The sequence below is a fragment of the Nannospalax galili genome, unplaced genomic scaffold (assembly GCF_000622305.1).
Source record: "Nannospalax galili isolate Female #2095 unplaced genomic scaffold, S.galili_v1.0 scaffold60, whole genome shotgun sequence".
Lineage (NCBI taxonomy): Eukaryota > Metazoa > Chordata > Mammalia > Rodentia > Spalacidae > Nannospalax > Nannospalax galili.
Window position 1 is genome coordinate 256525 of NW_008346989.1, and position 27667 is coordinate 284191.

General features: G+C 49.5%; 1 protein-coding gene across 2 annotated transcripts in view; it reads left to right on the plus strand.

The window, feature by feature from the left end:
• Smoc2 (SPARC related modular calcium binding 2) overlaps positions 1-27667 on the plus strand; it is a 132861-nt gene that overhangs the window by 86208 nt on the left and 18986 nt on the right. For both annotated transcript variants that reach the window (XM_008843408.3, XM_017800699.2), the window contains exons 8-9: positions 13593-13779; positions 20007-20089. In XM_008843408.3, the coding sequence (XP_008841630.2) occupies positions 13593-13779; positions 20007-20089 (270 nt within the window). The remainder of the gene's footprint in view (positions 1-13592; positions 13780-20006; positions 20090-27667) is intronic.

Genomic DNA, 27667 nt, shown 5'->3' on the forward strand with positions numbered 1-27667 from the left:
CTTCCCCAAGTTGGTAGTGGTCAGAGTGTTTTGTCACAGCAATGGAGAAACAAACTAGAACACCCACTAAGTGAAATTATGGGTTGAAGCAAAACTTAATTAATAAACTACTTAAGATAGTTTTCTGTTTTTTTAATCTTGCCTTGCTGTTTAAAAATCAGTGCCTTTTATTTCCTACACTTTATCATAATTTATAAATCCACGTTGACATTCTACAGACTCGGGGAAGAGCTGAAAGCCTGTGGGATGCCTCGAGCCCCTGTCACATTTTCAGGCAGTTTTAGATATGAAAGAATCAAGATCTAGGGTTGGAGAAAGATAGGAAGAGAAAGCCCAGGACTGTGGGTGGGGTTAGGCTAAAGGACAGTGATGGGGGGACACGGAGCTCACTAGGATTTAACGATTGTCATCTTCTCTTCAAGTGTGGAATAATGTAGTTTTATGTTCTATGTACTTTATTTCATAGGCAGCTTTAGCCTTCTGGAAACATGGTGTAGAGAGCAGCAGCACACAGGCCTCCTCACCCCTGGCCCTCCTCCAGGTTCCCAATACGATGGGAGCCCCTTACAGCGGGTGCGCCCGAGGCCCGTCCTCTGGGCTTACTTCACATCTGGATGGGTGTCTGTTCAAATCTTTTGCCCAATTTTTAATTGGGTTATTTGCTTTCTTATTATTTTAAGTGTTCTTCATAGTCAGACACGTGTTTTGTAAACGTTTTCTCCCTGTGTGTGGTCGGTCTTTTCACAGCATCTGTCTCAGCAGATGCCTGGGTTGCACTGAAGTCTACCTTATCTGCCCACCCTGTGCCTGTGGCTTTGTTATGTCTGAAAGTCGGCTTGTCCTGGGGCCAGTTACCTCCTCTTCTCACTGTCTCTGGGCCAGAGCTCCTTAAACGTTCTTCACTGAAAACCTGGTCTCATCTGAGAATTTTTACATGATCCCAAGCACACAGATACATAAAATAGAAATTAAAACCAAACATTTATTGGTTACATGATTTATTAATGAAGAAGAAATTTGTTTTCAGATGATTCCTTGATATATGTTTATTTTTTACTGTTTCTTGAAGATGAAAGCCAGTGCCCCAAGGAGGTGGATGTTGTGAGGAATCAGGTCTTGGCTGAGTATTTGATGCTTCTGATTGAATGGGACCTCTAATGTTTCTCAGAGTGGATCAGTATTTTTATTTTATAATTGTTGGTGCTGAGAATATTGCTTCCCATAAATATATAGTACAGCATAGTATGTTTAAGGTTGTTTCAGAAATGGTCAGAAATTCTGTTCTAATCACAATTCAATATTCATTAAACGATTTGTGTGCATGTATGCAAGCGTGCGTGTGCACATGTGCACGCCTAGATGGAGGCCAGAGGTCAACCTTGGTGACAACCCTCAAGGTGAATAAAATATAATAATTTTTATTTATTCTTTGAGAATATCATATGTTTTTTGAGACACGGTCTCTTGCTGGCCTGGGCTCCCTGATTAGGCTGGGCTGGCTGGTCAGCAGGCCCCAGCAATGTGTTGGAATCTGCTTCCCCAGCTCTGGGATACACGTATAGTTGAAGCTCGTATGCTGAGGACTGCTGGTATGGAAATATTCAGTCTTTGTTTCCCATAACCGAACCATTGTATCCTGTAAGAGTGGAACACCCCCACACAACAACAGTCTTGAATCTAGGCCAAGGGGTTTCAGGCAACGTTCACTAGTGCTGCTTGATGTCACAACATGTGCAGCACAAAATGCTCATGTTGTGTGTTCAGAACTGAGGCTTCAGTGAAGCCCCACAATGCAGTACAAGTGCATGGTCAGAGACACTTGGACTCCTGATGCGTTTCATTTGGAGTTGGTTTGAGGTTGTTGCATGCTTAGAAACCTTTTCTAATTGCCAGATTTTGCCACCATCTAAGCACAACCCCACATGATTAAGCAGCCCCTTATGGGGTCACAGTTTAAGAAGTTGTATACTAGACTCAGTTTCAGTCAAGTTTAGGACAGTTCCATGCATCCCTGAGATCTGCACCCATCAGAATGCTGGTGACACTGTGGAGGGAAGGACGATGCAGTGAGTGATCACTGATGTTCCCGAGATGTGGATGGGACTTTAGCTTCCAGTAGGGCCCACTCTGGCCACAACTGATCCCACCACACTGATCTTTTTCTAAGCTTTGGGTTCCTGGAAACTAGGGCATCACAGTCTGGGGGTGTGTCCTGTTCCACTGTAACTTGCCTGATGGAAACAGCTTACCTTTCCTGTACCTGTCACTGTGAGGTCACATGGGGACTCTGACCCCTGACTCACAGATGATACAGGAAAATGATCCTGTGGGAGTCAGCAGGTGTCTCTTCAGCGTTGAGCTGAGGTGACATGACTGTGTTACCTGTCTGTGCTTCATGTTATCATCTCTATAAGACAGACATGACAAGAATGCCTACTGGGAATTTTCCTGGGTAGCTTATGAGAATGGTTGATGTCTGCATGACACACCCTAGACCTTCAGAGGTCTACAGTTACCCTCAGATGCAGTGTAGATTGAGAGCCTTTAGATGTAGAAAGGGCTGTGGAAGTGTTTTCAGGAAGTTGGAATTAGGAAGCTGGCATTAACGGCCTCACAGGCCCTCTCTGCTAAGGTTTCTGAGTTGTCCCCTTGCAAGCTGTGTGCTGCGTTGGGCTTCCATTAGGAGTGATAACCTCTCCAAGGACAGTAGGATCCCATTGTTCAGCAGAAACTCAGTGGGTACAGGCTGCAGAATTTTCACGCAGGACTACCAAGAGTTTGGGAAGTTCCTTCCTGTTGTAGAGGCCAAAGATCTTTTTCTTCAAAGTATTTTATTTTTTATTTTTATATGTATGAGTGTATTGCTTGCATGTGTGTTAAGTTCACCTGTGTTATGCAGTACCTGCAGTGGTCAGAGGAGGGCATCGGAGCTCTGGAACTGGAGTTACAGTCGTTTGCCACCATGTGGGTGCTGGAAAGCGAACCTGGGTCCTCTGCAAGAGCAGCCAGTTCTCTTAACAGCTGAGCCATCTCTCCAGCACCAAGGACAAAGATTTTTAAGCAAAGCCTATCCCATCCTGGACAGGGCTGCACTCTTTGATGTACACTGTCTACAGTGGCTCTGAGGTCCATTTCCTGCATGGGCATCCGAGGCTCATCCAGGACAGGACCGGGGTCCCAGGTGTCAGAACTCCCACAGCTGTGCTGCAGGGCTCTGTGGATGAGGAAAAGTCCAGGGGGTCAACCCAAGAACTCAGGGTCAATGAGAACTCAGTCCCTAATGTCTCACACTCCCTGGTCATGCTGTGTTCGGGTCCCTATAGAAAGGACTATAGCACGGGGTCCCCTGAACATCAGATCAGAATACTGTGCTCATGCTCCCTTTTCTTGTGTCATTTGTGTTACTTTGTGTGTGTGACAGATGTTACGATGTATGTGTTCATGTGTGAGTACTGTGAGCACATGCCATGGTGTACCTGTGGAAGTCAGAGGGTAACCTCTGGTGATGATCCTCCCTTCCACCTTGAGTCAGGACCTCTTGTTGCTAAAGTAGTTGACCTGTGTGTTCCTGGGGACCCTCCCACTCCCACCTCCTGTCTAGACATAGGAGCTCTGAGATTACAAATGCGCGCTAGTATGTCTGGCTCTACGTGGGTTTTGGGATCTGAACTCACGTCCTTACACTTTCATGGTAGGCACTTTACCCACTGAGCCATCTCCCCAGCCCTTGTCTCGTTAAAAATATTTTTCTTACATTAATTTTGTGTGTGACTGACTGTGTGTATGTATACATGTATCGCAGAGGCCTGAGTAGGCTGGGGGACAACTCACAAGAGTCGGTTCTCCCACCGTGTGGGTCCCGGGGATCCACTCAGGCTGTCAGGCTCTGTGGCAAGCAGCTGAACTCACTGAGCATCACATGGACTCCTGTGTCTCATGTTTTTAAGCCATAGCCTTGGAGAGGTGAAGCTGTGCTGCCCCACTGTGCGCTCTGTTTGTAGTCCCCTCCACTGGATGAAGAGATTGGCTCAATGCTGGGCTTTTCTGAAATTAAAGGTGTTGTAATTTGTTTTTGTAAGTGTCTGAATACAAAGTGAAGCTGCTTTTCCTAGCTTCCTTTAAATAGAGCCAATTTCTTAATATTATGGAATTTTCAAGCAAGCAAGTGACATTTCCCACAGCATGACCTGGGACAGTGTGATGTTTGCCTCACTGACGCCTGCAGGTCCGGTGACAGCTGCTTCTCCAGGATGGGAGGCTGGGGACCAGGAACTGGGTGGAGTCACTTGCTGTGTATCCTCGCCAGAGCGCACAGTGCAGGGACCTGTCCTCCAGCTGCGGAGTACCTGGAAGAATCAGGTTTAAAGAGGCCAGCGTGAGCATGGATAGAAATTACTCAGAACCTCAGAACTGCTCTTCTCCAGATGTGCTGGTGTGACTGACACACGGGGAGACCAATGGGATTTCAGCATGGGAGTCCTCCACAGATATCAGGGACGTGCAGGGACACAAGTGAGAGGTTGAGCTATGAGACTACAGTTTGGTAGCTGCTCACTGTCAGGGCCTCTATGGACCTTGTAGAAGGACTGCATGATCCTGGCTTGGTATGATGCCTCTCCTCTGTGAAAGTCCTGAATCTATGCTTTAGATAGGCTTATGAAGCAATAGCAACTCTAATTTGGGTTTAGAGAACCTGGATCCAGGCATTTTATCCAACAGTTATTTTTTGCAAATAAACTTTTTGTTGTGAGTAGTCACTTTGCCTAATTTGCCTTTGAGGGTGCTCCAGAGAGGGAGGGGCTGGCAGTCCACATGCGCTCCCTGACTCTCCACTGTGCTGCGGGGTGCCAGGCTTGTGTTAGCCTAGGCTTCCTCTCTGCTGGAGGACACTAATGCACACTTTGTTCTGCTCTGTGAAGGCTATGGGAGTGGGCGCCTGCTCAGTGGGTGCCAGCCCGGTGTGCCTGTGGCTGTGACCGGGAGGATCCTGGATTTGGATGGCAAGCCCCAGGATTACACAAAGCTGCCAGTCACAAGTGTGTGTTGCATACACTCACAGCCCAGCATCCAGATCCACCTTGGCCTTTTCTGGTGGGCATGTGAATGAGTTTATTCTGTCCGGTCAGAGTCCTCCAGGCCTCCCTCCCCTCCTCGCTCACTGCCCTCAGCCGTTTCTAGTGAGTGCAGTTCTGAATTCTTTGTGCTTCTATGCCTTCTTTGATCATCTCATATAACTTTTGTGTAATTGAAAAGAAAACCACAAGAGATTCTGTGACTGATGAGGCTGTCGTGTATAAAAATTAAGTACTGTAATCAGCTCTAAGAAAATCTGAAAAACCCACACCAAGAAACCTTTGCAAATGAGAACAGTGCTCGTTTTAGTGCGATCTGGGAGCTTGTTAGAAACCCAAATTATGGGGCCTCACCTCCCCCAGACCCATGGGTCAGAAACCTGGGTGGGAAGTGGGCAGGCTCAAGGCGTCGCCTTCCTGCTGGCCCCTTTCTCAGAGGCCACTGGGTGTTGGTGGTCCCGTCCTGCTGCTCATGAATTGGCAAATACCCACAGTTAGTGATCAGCAGTCAGCTTGGAGATGATGGAAGTTCATGCCTAGTCTTTACTCAAAAATTCATGAGAGAATTCTTTGCTCAATAGAGGCGGTCGTAGTGGGACAGCAGGCGCATGCACATGTACTGTCTGTGGGGCGGGCAGGTCTGTCTTTCATGGTATGTCTCTGTCAGTCAGTGTGAGATGTTGCCTACCGTGAGACATGCCGAGAAAGAAGGAAAAAAGGTTGCCAGTTAATGACCAAGATTTCTCATTTATTTGAATCCTATTTCATATATGTGAAAAGAAATGTTAGGAGCTTATTTAGCGATGGATTTGTTTAATTGCAAGTATAGAAGTGTTTGTACAGTGAGCCATGAAGACGGGAGACTCTGACATACTTGGCAAACATGTTCCTGCCTACAGTACACACTGTACTATTCCTCTGTGGAGCCTCCATCAGTGTCTCACTATACACAGTACACAGTGCACCATTGCTCTAGAGACCCCCCACCCACCCATAAGTGCCTCCCCATGGGGTTACCTGCTATTTGAGATTCATCACCAAACACTGTACCTCCTTATTTTAGACTTTCCTGTACATAGATACACTGTTCATCCCCTTACTTTCTGAGATGTCTTTTTTTTGAAAATTTTTTGCTTTATTATTTTTATTTTGTGTGTGAGTGTTGTGCCTGCGTGTATACCCAAGTATACCATGTGTGCAATGCCTGAGGAGGCAAGAAGAGGGATCAGATCCCCTGGAACTGGAGCTACAGGCAGTCGTTAGCCACCATGTGGGTGCTGGGAACTGAACCTTGGTCCCCTGCAAGAGCAGCCAGTGGTCCTAACTGCTGAGCCACCTCTCCACCCTGTTGAGATTCACTCTTGCTTATAAAATGCACTTCTCATGCTGCCTTGACTGTAATGTATATGTAAAACTTCATATTCTCTGCACACACCAGCTTTATCTGTGTATTATGCTGCTTTCTTATCAGGCTGAGACCTGTGTCCATTCCTGAACTGGTCATTTTGTGAACCTGTGCTTTAATTTCTCCTGGATAAGTATTTAGGACCAGAGAGTGCTTTGAGCATTTGACTCTCCTGTGAGGAGCTCCCAAGAACTGAGTTCCTACACCTTTGGTCAACATTTGGTGTTGTGTTTTTAATTTGGACTATTCATGTGTGGACGCCTGCGTGTGGTTGCAGTCTGCATTTTCATGCTGACTAATCATGCTGGCCTCTCTTTCCTCAAGGACTCATTGTTCAGTCATGTGGCTTGCTCTCTGAAGTCTGCAGATTTCAGATTGGGTTGTTTGTGGTTTTTATTGATGTGTAGGAGCCTGGGGTCTTTGTCAGACCTGTGTATTGGAGCATTCCCTCCATCTTATGGCTGGCTTTTACTTTTTAAATTGCATCTTTTGGTGATTGCTTTAAATTTTAATGATGTCCAATTTGTCCAACTTTCTTCTGTGGTCAGTCTGCCCCAAAGACGTTGTCTATCCCAGTGTCATGATGGTTCACGCCTATGTCTTTGTTTAGACTCTTTAGATTTTTAGCTTTTATATTTATTCCTCTATTTCGTCTCAAGTAATTATTTGCATAGCATGTTGGGTTATTTTCTTTAATGAGCTCCTGCTGTTTTGCAATCATCTGCTGAGAGGACCATTCTTTCTGAGGTGCTCTGGATCTAATATTGATTAGATATTTACTTTTAAGTCTGTTGTTAGATTTCTTTCTCCACTCATCTTCTCTGCTGTCATTTCCACTGACTGGGCAATTGGTTTTGTAGTAACCTTTAAACCTCTGAAAGGGCTGCTGCGTTTCCCGCAGTGTTCTATTCCTCTGATTTCACAAGACTCTGAAGGCTTCCCAAAGACACAGGTGGTTCTAGACACTCCTCCAGGTTCCATGGACGGTGAGGGAGGTCTGGTTCTGTCTTGGTCTGCTCAGACTGCCGTAACGAAGCTCGTAGATAGAGGGGCTTAGAAACAACCCAAGATTGTTCTCCACTGTTTTGGAAACCCAGAAGTTCAAGGTCAAGTCACAGGCACATTTGGTGTCTGGTGAAGGCCTAATTTTTGGTCCATAGATGATGACACCTTTCTGAGATGTCTTCACATGATGGAAGAGACAGATGGGTTCCCTCTGACCTCTTTCACTGGGGCTCTGACCACATTCCTGGGTACCACTCTGTGACCTAATCACCCCAAAGGCCATGCTTCCTAGTTCCATCACCATAAGGGTGAGGGCTTTGATGTGTGAATTGGACACACACACACACACACACACACACACACACACACACACACACACACACACAGACACACACACACACACATATTCCACTGTTTACATTGCAGGCGTGAAGGCTTGAGACCAGGTAAGTCCGAACCTAGCTTCCACTGTGTTTTCCCATTTTCTTGTTTCATGCTGAGCCAGATTTTTAGAAGGATTTATCCAGTTAAGTAATAAAATGCTTTCACTTTGAAAATCAAGTTTAGTTAATTTCTTCTTCAGATTCAACCTAGAACTAAATAAAAAAAGAGAAGGGAATAGAAAATAGGGTCTGCCAGGACAAATGAGCTGAGAATTAAATTAAATGTGATGAGCATTGCACTTAATGTTGCGTTTATTTTAAAATGACAAAGCACGGGAGTGATGTTCAACACCTGTATTACTTTCTGAAGAGCTGCAGAAGAATTGGCTTCTGTTGAAAAACACAAGAGTGGTTCTTTAATAAGCAGCTGCATTTGGGAAAGTGCCGCGTTCCTCCAACTGAGAGCATGTGCAGCACCCTGAACAACTACAGACAGGTTTGCTCAGTTTGGGCCGTTCCACGTGGACATGCAGCAGCAGACCTGTGGTGATGAGTTGGGGCTCAGGAGAGCAACTTCTCAAGTGTTCGAAGCACAGACCCAGAAGCTCCCAACACTGATACTGTGAATTTCCTCTTTACATCCTAATTCTCCACAAAGAGGATCTTCCAGAATAGATTCCGGTTTTTACTTATTTTCAGTCACCTCTAAGTGTATACAGTTCTCTTTAATAGACAGGATCTGTTCTTCAACCCTGTCATCAGTTTAAAATAACTCAGTTCTGGATGTCTGTCACAAGCGTAGCTCAATGGGCAGTGGGAGGCTCCTCTGGACGGGGGCAGCAGCTCGCTCTCCCCCAACCCTCCTTGGGGTGTTATATACCTTCATGCTAAAGTTCCTTCTACTGCCTTTTTATTTGTAAGTTTTTCTTTCTTTACACATCAACACATCAGAATCCATTAGAAGAAAAAACCTTATAGCTTAGCAGCTTTCTGAATAGGGAAGAAATGGAGATGTTTTCTCTAAAGTGAAATCTCACAGTATGAATTTTGAAGATTTATTGACAGAATTATTTACAGAATTCCAAGCTTAATCTTTCTCCATGGGTGGTTATTATTTTGGAATCTTACTCTTCCAAGTAGATTCAAACATACCTTATGATGATACAATTATCATTGGTTTTTATCTGCATCTGTGCACATGTGGAGGTCAAAGGTCAAGCTCAGCTGTTACTCCTTAGCCTCAATGCACCACTTTTCAGACAAGGTCTCTCACTGGCCTAGAACTCATTAGTGGGCTAGAAAGCCCTAAGAGTCCACCAACCTTCCCAGCCTTAGAACTGTGTGTGCCACACCTGGATTTTCTTTACATGGGTTTTGGGGATCAAATTCAGATCCTCATGCTCTACTATGCAAACACTTTACTAAGCCATTGTCCCAGCCCAATACAATTATACTAAGACTCCACTTTGACTCCCTGTCTGACCTTGTGCCCAATAGGGTAGACATCTCCACTAGGTACCATGTTTTCCTCGGGACTCATCTGTCCTGGCTGTCCCTAGTCCTGGGAAAGCCCCACCCCACTGTGCTCATTGGATATCATCCTTTGGGACCCCCCAGTTGTGGCTTCACTACTAGTTCCCTCTTCCTGTGCCTTCGATATCTTGCGAGGTCTTGCCGATGGTTTTCAAAGGATGCTTGCCGAGCTCTGTGTCCTGAGTTCCCTTCTGAACTCATGTCTCCATGACTTCCCAATGCCTGAAAACTTCAGCATGGGTGTGAAATGTCCCTTGTTTGATATTAGTTCAATCCATTCAGGTCTGCTCACCGGTGGGATGGAAGTCCTCTGCCGTGGAGGGCTTGTCTTGTGTTCTCAAGAGCTGTACTCCAGCAATGTCTCCCTGCCTCCTCCTGATGCTGGCTAACAGTGGCCTGAGCATTCTCTCCTGGTGACCCAGAAATATCTTGGGTAGATCCAGATTGTATCCCAGCATGGCCTGTGTAGACATGATGGTACCCCAGCATGGTCTGTATAGACCCTGGTGGTACCCCAGCATGGCCTGCATAGACCCTGGTGGTACCCCAGCATGGCCTGTATAGACCTGATGGCACCCCAGCATGGCCTGCGTAGACCCTGGTGGTACCCCAGCATGCCCTGTATAGACCTGATGGCACCCCAGCATGGCCTGTATAGACCTGATGGTACCCCAGCATGGCCTGCATAGACCTGATGGTACCCCAGCATGGCCTGCGTAGACCCTGGTGGCACCCCAGCATGGCCTGCGTAGAGCCTGGGGGCACCCCACCATGGCCTGCGTAGAGCCTGGGGGCACCCCACCATGGCCTGCGTAGAGCCTGGGGGCACCCCACCATGGCCTGCGTAGAGCCTGGGGGCACCCCACCATGGCCTGCGTAGAGCCTGGGGGCACCCCACCATGGCCTGCGTAGAGCCTGGGGGCACCCCACCATGGCCTGCGTAGAGCCTGGGGGCACCCCACCATGGCCTGCGTAGAGCCTGGGGGCACCCCACCATGGCCTGCGTAGAGCCTGGGGGCACCCCACCATGGCCTGCGTAGAGCCTGGGGGCACCCCACCATGGCCTGCGTAGAGCCTGGGGGCACCCCACCATGGCCTGCGTAGAGCCTGGGGGCACCCCACCATGGCCTGCGTAGAGCCTGGGGGCACCCCACCATGGCCTGCGTAGAGCCTGGGGGCACCCCACCATGGCCTGCGTAGAGCCTGGGGGCACCCCACCATGGCCTGCGTAGAGCCTGGGGGCACCCCACCATGGCCTGCGTAGAGCCTGGGGGCACCCCACCATGGCCTGCGTAGAGCCTGGGGGCACCCCACCATGGCCTGCGTAGAGCCTGGGGGCACCCCACCATGGCCTGCGTAGAGCCTGGGGGCACCCCACCATGGCCTGCGTAGAGCCTGGGGGCACCCCACCATGGCCTGCGTAGAGCCTGGGGGCACCCCACCATGGCCTGCGTAGAGCCTGGGGGCACCCCACCATGGCCTGCGTAGAGCCTGGGGGCACCCCACCATGGCCTGCGTAGAGCCTGGGGGCACCCCACCATGGCCTGCGTAGAGCCTGGGGGCACCCCACCATGGCCTGCGTAGAGCCTGGGGGCACCCCACCATGGCCTGCGTAGAGCCTGGGGGCACCCCAGCATGGCCTGCGTAGAGCCTGGTGGCACCCCAGCATGGCCTGCGTAGACCCTGGGGGGACCCCAGCATGGCCTGTATAGACCTGGTGGTACCCCAGCATGGCCTGTATAGACCTGGTGGTACCCCAGCATGGCTTGTATAGACCTGATTTACCCCAGCATGGCCTGTGTAGGTAGACCTGATGGTGCAGAGAGGGGTCTGTGCAGACCTTTGGGGAGGATAGAGCCTGGGAGGAGCAGGCAGGGGAGGTGGCACATTCTGAGTTGCACATCTGCTCTGCCTTATTTCTGAGGTCCAAATCCATTGTGTAAAGTCTCCTGCCTTCACTACGGTTTTTCCTAAAGAAAATATGATTGCATCTCTCTAGTAACCTTGGATTCCCCAGGTTCACACAAACAAGATTTCTTCTGACCATGCTACAGTAGCTTTGATATTTTACAACACACACAGCAAAATTTAAGAGTTTTTTTTTAAATCTAATCAATTTTATTTTGCTTATAAGGAACCTCAAATATGACAAAGTTCTCAATAGGGATATTTCAAGAATTTTCCAGAACCATTTCCGTAGATGCAATGTGTCCTTGGATGGAGCACCAAGAATTTTTGGGCAGATAATCACACTGTAAATTCTATGAACTAATAAAATTTTGGCAAAGCACCAAGCAAACCTTAGCATAAGTGAAGGCTTTTGCGGGGCTGTGGAGGCCAGGCCTCTCCGCCCTGCCCAGCTGCTTCCACTGGCCATATGCACTTAGTGTCACATCAATGGTTTCACAGAGCTACGGCCAGCTGCCTCCACAGATGCCTGAACTTCTGTTGGAGCTGCAGGGGGTCTGGTTAGAAGGTTAATGACTACCACTTTCCTATAATACCATCTTCCTGGTGACAGTTGGGTAGAGCTGTGTGAAGATACCTGGGGAGCTTGGGTAGGTGTCCTTTGTGTCTCTGTGTTTGCTAGGCACACCTAGAACACAAGCCATGACCGAGGAAGAATATGAGCTGTCAGTCAAGGCCAGGTTCTTCCTCTCTCCTCTGCATTTTGCCAGTTTGAAGCAGCTGTGAGCACAGAAAGACTTTCAGGAACTGAGATTATGCTACAAGTTGTCTGTCTTCTCATTCTGAGTCGGGGAGTTTCTTGTCAGTCCTTCTGAATAGCCACATGAGGGGAAGGCCATCCAGGTACGGGTGCTCCAGTGAACACACATAACTGTGTGCTTTCCAAAATCCAGGAGCAGCGATTGGTAGTACAGTCAGTTCATGGACAGATCATGGAGCACGTGGGATTGTCCTCAGACTGCAGGTGGAATTAGCGAACAAGGGGGCATCTAGGCAGCTTCCTAACTGTATTTATCCGGATACACAGGGCGTGTGCAGTGAGCGTCAGGTACCCTTTCAGCACTGGAGAATGGGCACAGTGATGGCATTTTTAGACATCAGGTGCAGCCCCAGCTTGTGTCTGTAATTCTCCTGGTCCTCAGAGCATCACCAGGCCGGGTGCTGCCCTCATACAACACATGCTGCCTGTGGCTGGTGTGGCACTGAGGCAGAACCCCTCCCCATCAGCTTTGTGGCATCTTCTACCTGGTATTACAGTGCTCGTGAGCCCCTGTAACTGGCCAGTGCCTCTAAAGCAGGCTCAGCCACAGTTTATGGAAATCACTTCCCACTGCAGACCCGTGGAGATTTCCTCTTGTGTGATTATCAAGTAGATATTTCCCTGTGGCCACCTGTCTCAGAGTGTCTGCCTGTTGCTACCATGGGCAGATGGTCTTTGTTTCTGCTTCACTGGCTGGTTTAAGTCTGGCAAGGACCAGTCAGGAAGCAGGTGTGTGTGTGTGTGTGTGTGTATATGTGGTATGTGTATGGTGTGTGTTGTATTTATGTGTGAGTGTACATGGGGTGTGTGTATGTGTGTGATATGTGTGGGTGTGAGTGTGTGGTGTTTGTGGTGTGTGCGTGTGTTTCTGTGTGGTCTGTATACATGTGTGGTGTGTTTATGTGTATGTATGTGGTGTGTCTATGTGTGTGTGGTGTGGAGGGGTTTATGTGTGCATGTGTCTGTGTATGTGTGTGGTGTATATGAGTCTTTGTATGTGTGTGGTATGTATGGTGTATAAGTTTGTATATGTGTGTGGTATGGGGGTATGTGTTGTGTGTATATGTGTGTATGTGCATGGTGTGTATTCTTGTGTATGTATGTGTGTGGTGTATGTGTGTCTGGAGATACACTCATGAATGCAAATCCGTGTAGCTGCAAACAGCCGTCTCCAGCCTGAGAAGACGACCTTGCATGCTTCTTGGGGAAGCAGGTGTTTTTCTGGTTCCCCTCATGGGAGTGTGTACAATGGTGAATGTCTCTCAGGGACTATGGGCTGAGGGCCACACGGTGCAGCCTCCTGAGGGGAGTCACATGTTCTTGTCCTGCTGCTGACAGCATCCATGGCTCACCTCAAGTGGCTGAGGGTGGGTAGGGGTGCCGCTTGTCTGTCCTTCGGACCCTGTTCCCACCACGGTGCTGTGATGGCTGGTCCACTCACCATCTGGCACTTCCTCTTCCCTCAGCTTCCTCCTGCGACCAAGAGCACCAGTCGGCCCTTGAGGAAGCCAAGCAGCCCAAGAATGACAACGTGGTGATCCCAGAGTGTGCGCATGGTGGTCTCTACAAGCCGGTGCAATGTCACCCGTCCACAGGCTATTGCTGGTGTGTGCTGGTGGACACAGGCCGGCCCATTCCTGGCACATCCACCAGGTAAAGTGCTGGGGAGGAGGGTGTGGGGCCAGGAAAGCAGGATACCCCAGATTCCATACACCGTGGGCTCAGCTTCTGTTAGATACCATGCCATACCGAGTGTAGAAAGCTGTCTCTGGTAGTCACCAGTCACCAAGTGAGTCAGAGAAGGATCAAGAGGAGAAAGTATTTGTACCACACCAAAGACCAAGTTTGGCCTCTTTTTGCTGCTGGCTTTGGCCAGAGGGGTTGAGCATTTCAGAAGCTGAGAAAACTCAATGCCCCAAATAGTTTTCCATAGACCACCCATCTTTGTATCCTGAAATAATCATTTAAAGAGTAAGAATGAGCTAAAGCCAAGAGCAGTAAGTGTTATGCATGGACCTGGAACATAAAAACAACTGGTTTGCTTGTGTTCTGTGTCAGAGCAAACAAGGATGCTTCCCAGAGCACCCACAGGAGCTCGCAAGCCCCCAAGCCAGCATGCCCTGAATGAGTGCGTGAAGCAGGTGTGTGTCCTGAGTGGGTATGTGTCCCCGGTGGGCATGTATCAGTACCTCTTTACTGTATGACTTCAATGATATGGCTTCCTAGATTTATATAAAATAACTTGTAAATATACAAACCTCTTTCAAAGTTACAAGCATTGTTCTCAGATTTTACCTCAGATGCCTGGGGCAAGCCTTCGAGGGTCCCTAAATTATGCCTCCAATTGTTCAGGTATTACAACTGGTACTTAGGGGCGATCTTGGTGCACATAGACCCAAGGGGCTACAAAGCACAGATAACCCAAAGGGCACCTGCTTTATCGTGACCAAGTCCAACCCAGCCCAGCTACCCTCCTGCCCTCATCTTGTCACTGGACCCAGGTTTGGAAATTGTAGCAATACTGCAGCATCAAAGCTAATTCAGCGGTCAACACTACCCTGTCCTCACCACAGTGGAGGACAGGGCACATTGCGTAGAACTGATCCAGCCACAGAGCAGGCTATAAGCAGGGCCCCAGGGCAGCCACAGGTTTGTATGGAAAAGCGGGCTCTACGGGCTGAGCCAGAACTTTGATCTTTCTTTGGTGTTGATGTGGTAACCCTCACCCTGTGTCCTGTAGGCAGGGCGTACTGTTTTCTGAGCGCCTTTCTTGGAGGCCATCTTCCTGTATACTTCGGCCTCTGGCTCCATCACCGTGGGTCACTTGGGGCTCCTGCTCCCCACGGTGAGCTTGAGCCAACTGTAGCCTTGGCCCCATGCCGTGCTTCTGCCATGGAGGAGAGGCAGGCCTTGGCAGATGTTTTCTTAGCGCTGGCCAACGAAAATCCTTACGCTGTCAAAATCAGAACTCCTCCAACTGGCTCCGAAATGATGAGGTCAGCATTTGTAACGTTATCCCAGGAGAACCTAAGAACAGTGTATATTGTGACTGTGTAGAAAGCCAGCACCCCTTCCCTCTGTGCAGACTTTGCCTGGATTTCGGGCCAGACAAGAGCTGGGCTTTCCCCTCTTTGCCCATTGTGAGAGAACTGTCTTCAAGGTCTAGGAAAGGACACGAACCGAACCAGATAGCTGTTCAGGCAACTGTCTTCCTCTGCATCACCATTTGCTGAACACCCACGCTGATGGTTAGCACCGTGCAGACACTGTTGAGGGTTGAGGACTGGTGCCTGATTCTACAGGGCCTCCCGAGCTTCAGTCCCACCCGGATGTGGGGTTGGGGCACAGCTGAGGGAGAGCCCTCAGCCTCACCCAGCCTCAGGATTGACTCTACTAGCTCAGAACTCTTAGGGGCAGGACTAAGAATTCAGCTGGGGACAGTGGAGCAGGTTCTAGGCTTCTGTGCTGCTCTGCCTTCTGCTTGCTGTGTGCTCAGTGGCTGCTGTGCACTGGGCTGTTCACAGGCACCATGTGCAGCCATGGCAACATAGTTTGGAAGAAGGAAGTTTTGCTTTTTGACAGTGAGGGCAGCCTTCCCCTCTGAACTATGGACTTGCCTTGTCTCTGGTTGTACGCAGTCCCAGCCTGGCCAGGCATGGGGGCCAGTCACCATGGTTCCTTCAGTCAGCCCTAGGACAGGACTGGGTTTCAGTCTAACCAACAATGCTTTGAGAGGAGAGGAGAGTGTGTCATCCTCAGTGTCAGTCCTGCAAACAGGAGGAGACACCACAGAGGCAGGCGAGTAACCCAGGGGTGAGCGGGGCAAGTGGGAACTCCGCTGCTTCCAGCCTGACCAGCCAGGGGCGAACTTGAAGTTCCCGGGGAGGAGCGTGGGGTGGAGGGGTGGGGTACAGAGGGCTCAGTTAGAGCAGGGCAAGAGAGGGCAGAAAGCAGGGCCTTCACAGTCAGGTCTGGGAGCATGCCTCCTACCCCAGCGCTAGGGGATGCTGCTGGCCTATGCTGGGTAGTTGCACACACTCTCAGTGGTGCAGGACAACACTGGCCCATTGTTCTACTTTGCTTCTCTGTTTTTGGGATAACACACTGAACGAAAGTAATTTGGGGAGGAAAGAGTCTATTTGGCTTACAGATCGCAGTCTGTCACCAAGGGAGCAGGAACTGAAGTAGGGACTACTGAGGGACGCTGCTCACTGGCTTGATCATTGTGCCCAGACCCATCTGCCTCGGGATGGCACCACCCATGGTAGGCTGGGCCCTTCTACATCAGTCAGCAATTAAGAAAAAGCTCCACAGACGTGCCCATAGGCCAATCTGATGGTGTCAATCTGTCAATTGAGAGTCCCTCTTCCCAGGACTGTCTGGGTTAGCGTTGTGGAGCTGTGCACCTCCCAGTGGTGTTGAGAAACACTGCCCTGACTTTCAGTGTTAGTCACTTTTCTGTTGCTGTGATAAAGCACCACGATCACAGCAACTTCAAGAAGGGAGCGTTCATGGCTCTAGAGGGATGAGGGTCCATGGCGGGAGGCCTGGCGGCAGAAGGAGTGGAAAGCTGAGTGCTCACGTCTTCAAGCACACACAGAAAACACAGAAAGCTGCACGTGGGGCAGAGCTACGAACTCTGAAAGACCGCACCCAGGGACACGCTTCCTCCAGTACCTCCAAGAGGATGCATGGTCCGCCCCAAACAGCGCCACCAAATCACCAGATGTTCAAATACTTGAGCCCATGGGGACCACTCTACTTCCTTTCCTTCCAGTAAACATTTGAATGACTTCTCCGTGCTCCAGGCACTCAGTAAATGAGGGGACCGGCATCAGGACCTCCTGAGGGAAGGGGGTGGTGCTGGTAGACGGTCCATAGCTGAGCCTACGTGAGGAAATGTTTTAGATGGTGAGAAGTCTGTGGGGCAGTGAGTAAGAACAGAGGCTGTGGGGCAGAACAGAGCAGCCAGGTGGGATGCCGATGCCAGAGTGTGGCTTGCAGGAGTCAGGGGCAAGTGTGGAGCCCCCCAGTGAGGCCCTGGGTGCTTTGCCCAGGAGGCAGGGTGTTGCCAGGCAGCTTTGACTCTAAGTATTGAGATGAGGAACCCGGAGTATTCTGTAATCAAGGCAGCCTGGCCTAGATCACCCCCTGGGCCCTCTCCTCCACACTTCCCCAAGAGGAGGGCTTGATCTTGCAAACCACCAAGCTGCAGGTGTCAAACACTGCTATTTATAGTCCATCTCTCTCACAGTCCCCCACAGGGAAACTATCCTGTTGTAGATTTGAATCAAAGCCCATGTTCCCTCTGTCCTATGCACCCTTGAAGAGCTGTCCCTCCCTCTAGGGCAGAATCTCTTTGGACAGTCTGAGACCAGAGGTGGGATGGTTTGTGGCTCTTCCAGGAGAACCTGCCCTTTTGGATCAAGATTGGCATCCTGACCATATTTTTCGAGTCCCTGAAACATTGAGCCGGGTGATGTCCAGGGTGGAGGAGGGGAGGGGCAGATTTCCAAGTGGCCACTTGTCAATAGCAGGAGAGGTTTATAGCAGGCTATCATGTGTAGGCCAACTGCCAGCCACTCCATTAGTGCCAGAACAGACTTCCTTGTCACCCTCTCAAGGGCTGGCAAAGGCTTTGTCCACCTGTCTGGTGCAGCTGGCTGGCCCCACTTGCCTTGAGGCAGCTGTTGTTCCTGACCCCAGAGCTCTGCATGGTGCCGTGTGCACACGGCCACGTGGGCATGCAATCACCTTTCTCCATGGCGGTCATCTTGGGATCTGATGGGTGGCCACAGCCAGGCCATGTTCCTTCCTTCTGTGAAACAAGCGCTGTTGTGAGGACAAGGGCTGCCGCAGCCCAGGTGACTGGCCACGCCCTTGAGCGTTTCTCTAGATTGCATTTCTGCAGCTGCACGTCCTGCTCACTGCCCTCCCAGGTGGTCTTTTCAAGTTCTAGCACCAGCACTAGGACTCCTGAGACAGCACAGCCCCAAATTAGAGATATGAGATCAAAACTAGTACGAGATGATGAGATAGGCTTTCATATAGGCGAGAGTGGCCTCAAACTCACTGTGTAGCCAAAAGTACCTTGATTTTAATTATGTGTGTATGTGTGTAAGAGATGTGCATCCAGGATGTGTATGTGTGTATATAAAATGTGTGTATATTTGTGTGTACACAGTGTGTGTTGTAGATGATGTGTACGTGTGTGCACACGATGTATGTGTGTGACTGTGAGTTCAATGTAGGTCTGCGATATGTGTGTGTAATATATGTGTATACAGGATGTGTATGTGTGTATACAATGCATGTATATGTCTGCAGTGTGTGCTGCATGTGTATGTGTGTGTCAATGGGTATGTTTGATATGTGTGCAAGTGTATAATGTGCATGTATGAGTGTGGGTACATGGAGGTCAGAGGGCAGTTTGGAAGGTTCTCTCCTTCCATAGTAGGTCTTTGGGATGGATCTCAGGTCACTGTACAAGCACTTTTACTCACTGAGCCATTGTGAAGAATTTTTGATCCCTCTGCCTTCACCTCCTGAGTGCTAGGATTACAGGCTTCTACCACCAAGCCCAGCTTCAGAAAACCTTAAAGAATGCCTCTTAATGGGAATTTTCATTCTCTTTTATTTTCTGTGGTGGGAAAACAAAGGAATAAATGAAGGAGAAAACCTGAAGTGGTAGCTGGGGTGGATATGATCTGGGAGTCCTTTCTGTCAAGTCATTTCATGCCTGAAAATATACAGCCCCAGGACCCAGAACATTCCACTTGTTCCCACTTCTGACCAGCACCCACCTGCCAGTCTGCTTCCCCAATCAGGCTGCTGACCCGTAGCCTGCACAGGTGCTCATGACGGAGCACCCACCAGATGGGCAGGACCCCACTCCCCAACGAGAAGCCTCTAAAGTGGGATCAATGCGTGAGACTTGGACAAAGGGACATGATATGGGAGGAAACAGAGGTTCAGGCAAGGCTGGGGGCTGGGGTTGGCTAGTAGCCGCGAGGAAGGCTGGAGCCACAGGGTTGCACCTTCCATAGACCGTAAGAGTCAGAGATGCCCATGGGAGGAGATCCCACCTCCCTTGGATGACCCAGTCCTTCATGCCAAGTCTGATCTTACAGAGAGAGTACAGTGTGTGGTTCAGACGGAGGAAGCCCCTGTCTCCCAGTCAGGCCTCCAGGCCACTCCAGCACTCCTATAGGACTGGAGAAGGGCAGTTTCAGGGAGCCGTTGAGCAATACCAGGGGTTTCTCTGGGTTTGGATGAGAAACACTCGGGCAGCAGCACAGCCTCCATCCTACCCAGCCTCTGGAGGCATTTTGCCAATACCAGCTGGACCCTATAGGGTTTGGAAAAACTTTTGTAGCTCAATGAAATGGGTTGAAAATAAGTTAGCCTTTTAGTAACAGATCACTGTGAACTCTACGTTCTTTCTGAGAATTTGGCTTTTTTCTGAAGGTGGCCAAGGAGTTAAATTAAGCCTTGATGCCCACAGTCCTCACACCTGTGCCCCTCCTTGCCTTGGACTCTTCAGTGGTCTGCTGGGCAGAACACTTGCTTCTCATAAAGTCACAAAACAGAAGGATGGCAAAGCACGGATGTTCAGGCACGGGTAAACGAGGTTTTCTCTAGAACTGGACTGAGAGGCTGAGCCTGCCCGGGTGAGGTGGGGAAGCCCCCACAGGCTGCTCTTCCTGTTGACCGTGGAAGTCGATTACAAGGATGTTCACTCACTTCACCAAGGAGTTAAACTGGGGGCTGTTGAACTGTGGTCCCATGGTGCCTGCTGTGGTTGAAGCTGTGTGAGAAATGGAAGACAACTCCAGCTCAGGCTCTCAGTCCCATTTCTCCATTTTCTCCCCCACTCTTAGGTACGAGCAGCCCAAGTGTGACAACACAGCCAGGGCTCACCCAGCGAAGGCCCGAGACCTGTACAAGAACCGGCCACTGCAGGGTGAGTAAAGGAGACATGGGGGCCAGGCTGTATGTGGTGTGGAGCTGCCATCTCTGTTCCCCAGTGGCCTGGTGGCCCCTGGTCCTGGTGGCTCCTCCAAGGGCCTGAGTCCCAGGCAGACATATGGGAGCCTGCAGGTAAAGTGCACTCTGACCCCAGGTGACTTGAAGTGGGTGAGGTGAGAAGGGCACTTAGCATAGGACCAGTAGTGTAAGGGAAGATAGCATCTCTTTAGATGTGAAACCATGGCAAAAATCCGGGAACTTCTGTACCACACAGCCCTAAGTGTCTTGTCACTCTGTGGAAGGAAGGCAGGCATCCCAACATCACCCTCTGTGTCCATTCTGCATCGTGTTGACGATTGAAGCTGGAGACTGGCTTTGATAAAACTTGGCCTATGTATCTAGTGAACTTAACTGCAAAGACTATTTGAGGTTAAACAGAGTGTGTTTAAACCTATGACTAAGAACATCCACTGGAAGGTGCTTTTATCAAAAAGCACACACATGTCTGTTATGACATGTCAGGAACAGGGTCCTCGGCAGATACGTACATGCTGTCCTGGAGCCACTGTCCTTCCCAAGGTCTGCAGAGGAACCCTGGGGCATTGGCTGGGGGTGCACCGAGAGACTTCCTACAGCTCCCAACTCCCACAGAGCCAAAGGCCCAAGGAAAAACTCTGACATCACCGGTGAGATCGATAGTGCCAGTACTGTGCTTCATCTGCAGACTGTGTGTGTTCAGGCAGAGTCCCAAAGCTGTGGCAGTCATTCTGTAATGTCCTCCATTCTAGGCACAAGTGACCAAGTCTCCTGTGGTTGGTTAAGCCTCTCTGTGGAATTTCTGTCTGCTTCCTTCATAATTTGTACTGTCATTGACAAAGAGGTCAGTTTTGGAAAAGAGAAAGTTTTCCCCACGTGTAAACAAACAGAAGACCAGCACGTCTATACCTCAGTATCCAACCAGTGGCACTGAATGAGCATGCTCACTGCAGAGAAGCCAGCTGAGCCCTGTTTGAGGGAGGCAGGCCACACTTTCCTCCCAGTACAGAGCATGTGGCCCCATTAGTGTTAGGCCTCTGCTGGTCCCAGCTCCCTGTCCACCCAGGGTCACCTTTTGATCGAGTTCAAAAGGAATCACTTTAAGCCATCTGGCTGTGGTTCTTGATTCAAACTCAGGGGAAAGGTCGTCTTCACTGCATCATGTCTCTCTGTATTGGGATGCTTTCTGCATGGTCTGGTTCTCTGAGAGAGAGAGAACAAGGTGCAGGGCTAACCCTGCACAGACTCCATGCCTGGGACCTCTGCACATGGATGCCAGGTCCTTAGAAGATGCTCAGCTGGCCCAGGAGCTCCCTGGCTGGAAGTGCTCTTTCCCACAAGTATTTGGTACAGTCTCTTGCCTCTGAAATCAGGTTTTCTTCTGAGGCAGTTTTCTCATGTAGACTAGGCTGGCCTTGAACTTGTTATGCAGCAGAGGGTGACCTTGAACTTCTGAGCTTCCTATCTCTGATTCCCAAGTGCTGGGATTACAGGCATGCGCCACTTTACTGGCTGAAATAATCTTTTGGTGCTAATGGGAAAGCTCATGCCTGCTGACTTGGACTGGTCTTCATCATGTCATAGAGACTTTTGTTCTTTCTTCTGCCCCCCTGGGCCTACCTCAAAGGACCTAAGACTTATGAACACTAATAAAAAGCTCCGTGACTTCTAAACCGGTCTGCACTGTGACTTCCCTCCTATGGTGCCACTCGTTACCACCTGAGGAAGCTTCTGCTCCTGGTACCAAGGCCTTTCTGTGGTGCGATCACTTTAAACCATCTGCCTGTGGTTCTTGATTCAAAGACTGAGGGGTAATTAATCTAGTGGGAACCAGTGGCCATCACCATGGAGAACGTGACATGATGTCATTGTTGGCTTGCCTGAATGTCAGAAGAGTGACTAAGGGAACCAACACTCAGCACGTGGAAAAAGTTCCTGTCAGGGCCCTGGCAGCTATGTTTGTCTTTGGGAGGGGGAAGAACCAGGCCTCACAGCAGAAGAGCCTCCTCTCCATCCCTCAAACAACACCAGGTTGCCCCAGCCCTGGAGAGAGTCCCAACCAGACCTACAGAGCTCAGCTTGTCCTGCACTTGCCAAATGTCTGGGAGAGTGCTGCTTGGGGCCGCTTAATAATTTTCTTTATTTGGAAATAATTATCCTTATAAGGAGAGAAAGCGAGAAAAGTTTGAAATTAATTCCCGGGATACAGGAGATACAGGATCTTCTTGATGAGGAGGAGAGATTTATTTTCACAGTAGCCCAGCAGCCACTGGCTAGGTGAGGCCTTCAAGTGGTACCAAGGGGTGCATTGTTTCCCTTCTAAGTGGCTTTCCCTAGTGCAGCCATCTGCCTCTCCCACGTCAAGCTGGGAAGACTTCATACACTCCTACCCTTCCACTGAGCGAGAAGAGGAAGAGGTGACAGGGTGGCCTCCCTACTGGGCAGTGCACAGCCTTCTCAGAGCCTCTTGCAGTCACAGGCCTAATCACAGCCTTGGCCTCAAGCACAAGCCCTCAAGCCACCGCCTGTCTTTTTCAAGCAGTATTTTAGCACCACTGTACATTGCTTCAAAATTATGACTTTCTGAGGCAGCAGAAAATGATCCTTACCTCGCCCTAGGCATAGCTTAGCTTGCTTTCCCAAAGGAAATTAGACCCTGAGCTGTGCCCTCCTGCCAGATATTGAATGATGCTAGCTTGGAGAGGTCAGTGTTTACCTTTCCTGCAAGGCAGACAAGCAGACAGCATCTACTGCGGCCAGAGGCTTCCATGATGGTGAGAGGTGTCAAGTGTTCCGCCTTTAAAAAATGAAATGTCAACTTCCATGATTTCTGTTGTCAGATCAGGAGCTGAATTCAGACTAGAGTTAGCAGACCCAGGAGCAAGGTGTCTTTATGCTTGATGATTATTTATTATTTGTTTAAAAAGATTTTTTTGAGGCAGGGTCTCACATAGTCCAGGCAGACTTTGAACTTCTATGTAGACAAGGATGACCTTGAATTCTTGATCCTCCTGCCTCACCTTCTGAGTGCTGGGATTATCGGCATTACCACCATGCATGGTTTATGTAGATCCAACCCCCAGCCTTGTATGTGCCAGGCAAGCATTCTAACCACTGAGCTACATCCCCAGCTCCGTTGTGCCCTAGACACTCAATCCTCTAAACCCCAGACTGTAGCTGGAGCTGTGTGCCCACAGGAGCTTGTTCCTACCACCTGCCCCCAACCCCTGCCATGCATAGCATTTATACCACCTTCTACCATATGAAGTAGGAGCAGCAGTACTCTGTGTGATAGCCTACTGTTGGGTGACTTGATGCCCAAGTCAGTGTCACAAACTGGGGTTTGCCTTTTGCATGTGTGGGTGGTCTGTCAAGAGTCTATCCTAAATGGTGATGCTTGGAGGAGAGACCTGAGTGTCTATGATTTTAGTTTCTGATCACTGAACTTGATGATTAAGTATGACATTAAACTTGTGGATGCATGTGATTGGTGGTTCTTTGGAAGACAATTGCAGGACAAAAAGTGGGCTATTAAATAGGTTTCAATAAGGAAAGACTGTTGTGGGTGCAAAGTCAGTCAGGAGAATCACCCATAGCTTGTTTCCCAAGGACTTCAGGGGATAGGAACATAGGGAAAGATAGCCAGGACCAGAGCAACCCAGTGGTTGGTCAGAGGTGAGAGTGGTCCCTATGGGAACATCCTGGCATGTGTGTTCCAGGGAAGGGCCTCAGACACCGGGTAAAGGAGAACAGCCTCTGTGTCTAGTCCATACTGCTCCTTAAAAAACAAGTAATAAGCCAGGTATTGTGGGCACGCCTTTAATCCCTGTACTCAGGAGGCAGAGGCAGACAGATCTGAGTTCAAGACCAGCCTGGTCTAGGTAGAAAGTTTCAGGCCAGCCAGGGCTACACAGAGAGACCCCGTATCAACCAACCCCCCCCCCAAATAAAAAAAAAAAACCAACAAAAATAAAACACAAAACAAAACAGAAAAACTAAACAAAAGCCACCAAGTTTCAGGACTTGTAAATGGGGCTGGAGACCTGTGACAGGAGAGCGAGGGAGTGCAGGGGCGGTCTTCATGGAAGTTTTAGTGGAATAGTGCATTCAATTGATAGTTATCTTCTGTTTTAAGAGAATGAGGACAAATTGGGTAAGGTGTTGTGGGAAGGTTATGGGAGTTATTCATGATAAAATAAGGACAATTGAGATACAGACACAAAGGTTTCTCCCCCGGTCTGCAGGAAACCATAAAGCAGCACACAGAGATTGCCTTTGTCAATGCTCTGACAGCCATGGGATCCTGAGTGAGCTGTGAGGGTTCCTCTGTTGCTTGGCTGACCCTGAGGAGGCAGGTTTTCTACCAAATGGCACTGAGGAGGCTAAGTACATGGAAACCGTAAGCACAGTGCAGCAGGCGATTTGGAAGAGATGGGCCCCAAGCAAACACTTACTGCGTTCTTTCGAGTGTTCATTTGTGGTTATCCTGAGACAGGGTCATAGTTTCTGCCCCCACTTCTGCCTGGACAAGCCCCATGCTTTCGGCCTCCCAGGCTTTCAGCGCTAAGGTATCTCTGCGTGTTCCCAGGTAGGTGTCCAGGTTGACTCGAGCAGACATCCAGTGCCCTGTAACACACACACACACACACACACACACACACACACACACACACACGCACACGCACACATGCACACGCACACATGCATGCGTGCCTGCACACACACACACACACACGCACACACGCACGCACACACGCACCTTGCAGGTGGCTTTGTTTCCATGGCCCGCACACATGCATGCGTACCTGCACACACACACACACGTACACACGCACATGCATGCGTGCCTGCACACACACACACACACGCGCACACACGCACGCACACACGCACCTTGCAGGTGGCTTTGTTTCCATGGCCTACTGTTTCCTCGCTGTTATAACTCAGGGATCACGACAGCTACTTAGGATGAGTGTAACAGACTGGTGATTTGCCTGCATGCCATCCGTAGAGTTGGTGCAGTGTGTTCAGAGAACAGAGTCGGGACCGTGGGAAACGGCCGGCATGGAGGCTGGGAGAGAAGGGAAGGTCACACAGCAGAGTGGGATCCGCATGGGCAGAGGAGGGCACCGTGGAAATCAGGTGGACCATGCAGGGCAGGCACACCTCCAGTAAACACGGTCCCTGCAGCAGGCCTGGGCCAGAGCACCGTACACAGCTGGAGGCAGCAGTGGATCAAACATGTTTCCCATCCCTGCCAAACCCGGAGTGTGGAGGTGAAGTGAGGGATGAGTGGTTAAAGATGGGTCAAAGGACTGGGGAGTTCTGGCTCCAGTTTGATTTCTTGTTTCTCAGTGTTTTAATACAATCCTTACCTCATTCCTAAGACACTTGGGAATTTGCCAAAGTAGCCCAGGGCCCAGTGTTAGGTGACGCAGAGGGACATTTGGCGATAACCTTGGAGTCCTCTGCCCTGGTCAGCTCGGAGACCCGGTGCTCTACCAGCAAGAGTCATTTAGAAGAATGTGACCTGTGCTGGGTTTGTTGTTTCTCTGAGGCAGGTGCATGGCTGGTCACTTGGTGGGGTCGCTTGGCCCTGCTGCTTACGAGAGAGATGGTCTGAAGTTTAGTTCCCCATCAGGCCTGGAAGTTCCCCATCTTCCAGACAAATTAATAGTGTAAGCAATATTTCAGAGAGTGTTTCAATAACTTATGGGAACACACTGTCCCCAAACACCATCAAATATGTTAAATTGTTGCTAAACAATTGTTATTCTATTTCAGATATTTCCTGCCTCTTTATTAAGGCTGTTTATCTAGAGTAATTAACCACTTGGGAATGTTCAAGTATGAAGTGCACTTGGAAATGACCAGCTTGCCTGCCCCTGTCCTCAGCTCGGTTTTTGGCCATTTCATCTCTTCCCAGAGAAGGTCTGAATCCACTGAGACTCAACTGTAATCTCCCTGTGACACAACAGCTTAATCTCAATAGACGGCCCAGGCAGAATGGGCCCTGACTCCCCAGGTGCTGTATCTGCGGTGAGGGGAGTCAGGCCGCCAGAAGGTGGGACTCAGCTGGACTGAGCTACTTCCAGAGGGTCATGTGATCAGCACAACATTGCTTTGGAAAGTGCAGCCTTAATTGTAGATGTTCTGCATGTGTGTATATATGTGTGTTTATGTATGTGTGTATATGTGGGGGTGTGTATCTGTGTGAGTGGTTTGTGTGCAGGTGTACATGTGTGTATGTGCATGGTGGTCAGGTGTCATTCCTCAGAAGCTGTCCACTTTATTTTTTTTTTGAAACAGAATCTCTCAGTAGCCTGGAGCTTGACAAGTAGGCTAAGCTAGCTGGCTAGTAAATCCCAGGGATTTACCTGTCTCTGCCTCCCAAATGCTGGGATTGCAAGCCTGTGCCACCACATCTGACTTTTGGGCATGGGTTCTAGAGATCAACCAGGCCTTGTGCTTGCAAGGCAAACACTTTACTGACCAATGGATCCACACCCCATTCCATACTTTCCGTCCTTTATTGTAAAGCTCAACCCTGACTACTGTTCCCTAATCTCATGTAACCCCCTTCTGATGGCTCCCTTGTTTCTGGCGTGACTCTGATTCCAGTGGGTGGTGACAGCCTTCAAGTGTCACACGCCCTAGGCTGGTGGGCTGTGCGGTGAGGTGATGTGATTTTTGGTCATGTTGGCTGCCGCTCTCTCCCCTTACTGAGCGAAGCCACCAGGACACCTTATTTCTCCCACTGTCTCTTCTCAACTCTCACGAACCCATTTTTATGGTCCTTACATCAAGTTCTCATCCCCATACCTAAGTTTGGAACCCAGAGCTGACCAGAGCTGCAGCCCTGCACAGAACCCTCTTTGTCATGACAATTGTCGCTTTCTGATGCAGTATCTGAAGCAGAGCTGCTCTGGTCTGAGCTCCGGAGGATTGCAGAGCTGTGGGAGAAACTAGTTCCCTTCTCAGAGGCCAGGCTCACAGCCATTAGCCACAATCCATGCCCTCAGGTAAGAAGAGGGCGTTTAAAGTAACTAGAAAAACAGGGAGAATAGAGACTAGTTAAGATTTTCTCTGATACTTGAATGTGTTTGGATAGAATTCTTTTTATTTTTTGGTCTGGAACTCACTATGTAGACCAGGCTGGCCTTGAACTTAGAGATCCCCCTGCCTCTGCCTCCCGAGTGCTAACTAAAGATATGCACCACCATGCCCAGTGTTTGGATAGAATTCCTAAGAAGTTGTCCCAGATGGTCCCACAAGAAGAGCAACTCAGGATCTTATCAGTGCTGTGAGCTGGTCCCTCATAGGGTGCACAGACACTGAGAGCTAAATCACCTGCAGAGAAACTCCAGGGGTTGAGACAGGTGATACCCAGCACCCCAGGCAACACTGGCCAGGGAACCAGGTTATGTCTAAAGTAGGCAGGACGGATGAAAGGTCCAGCGGGTGGTAGAAATTGGGTTATATTCTGCCTGATTAGCTTACTTCCTTCAGAATTTAATTTGTAAGACCAAGACCACAG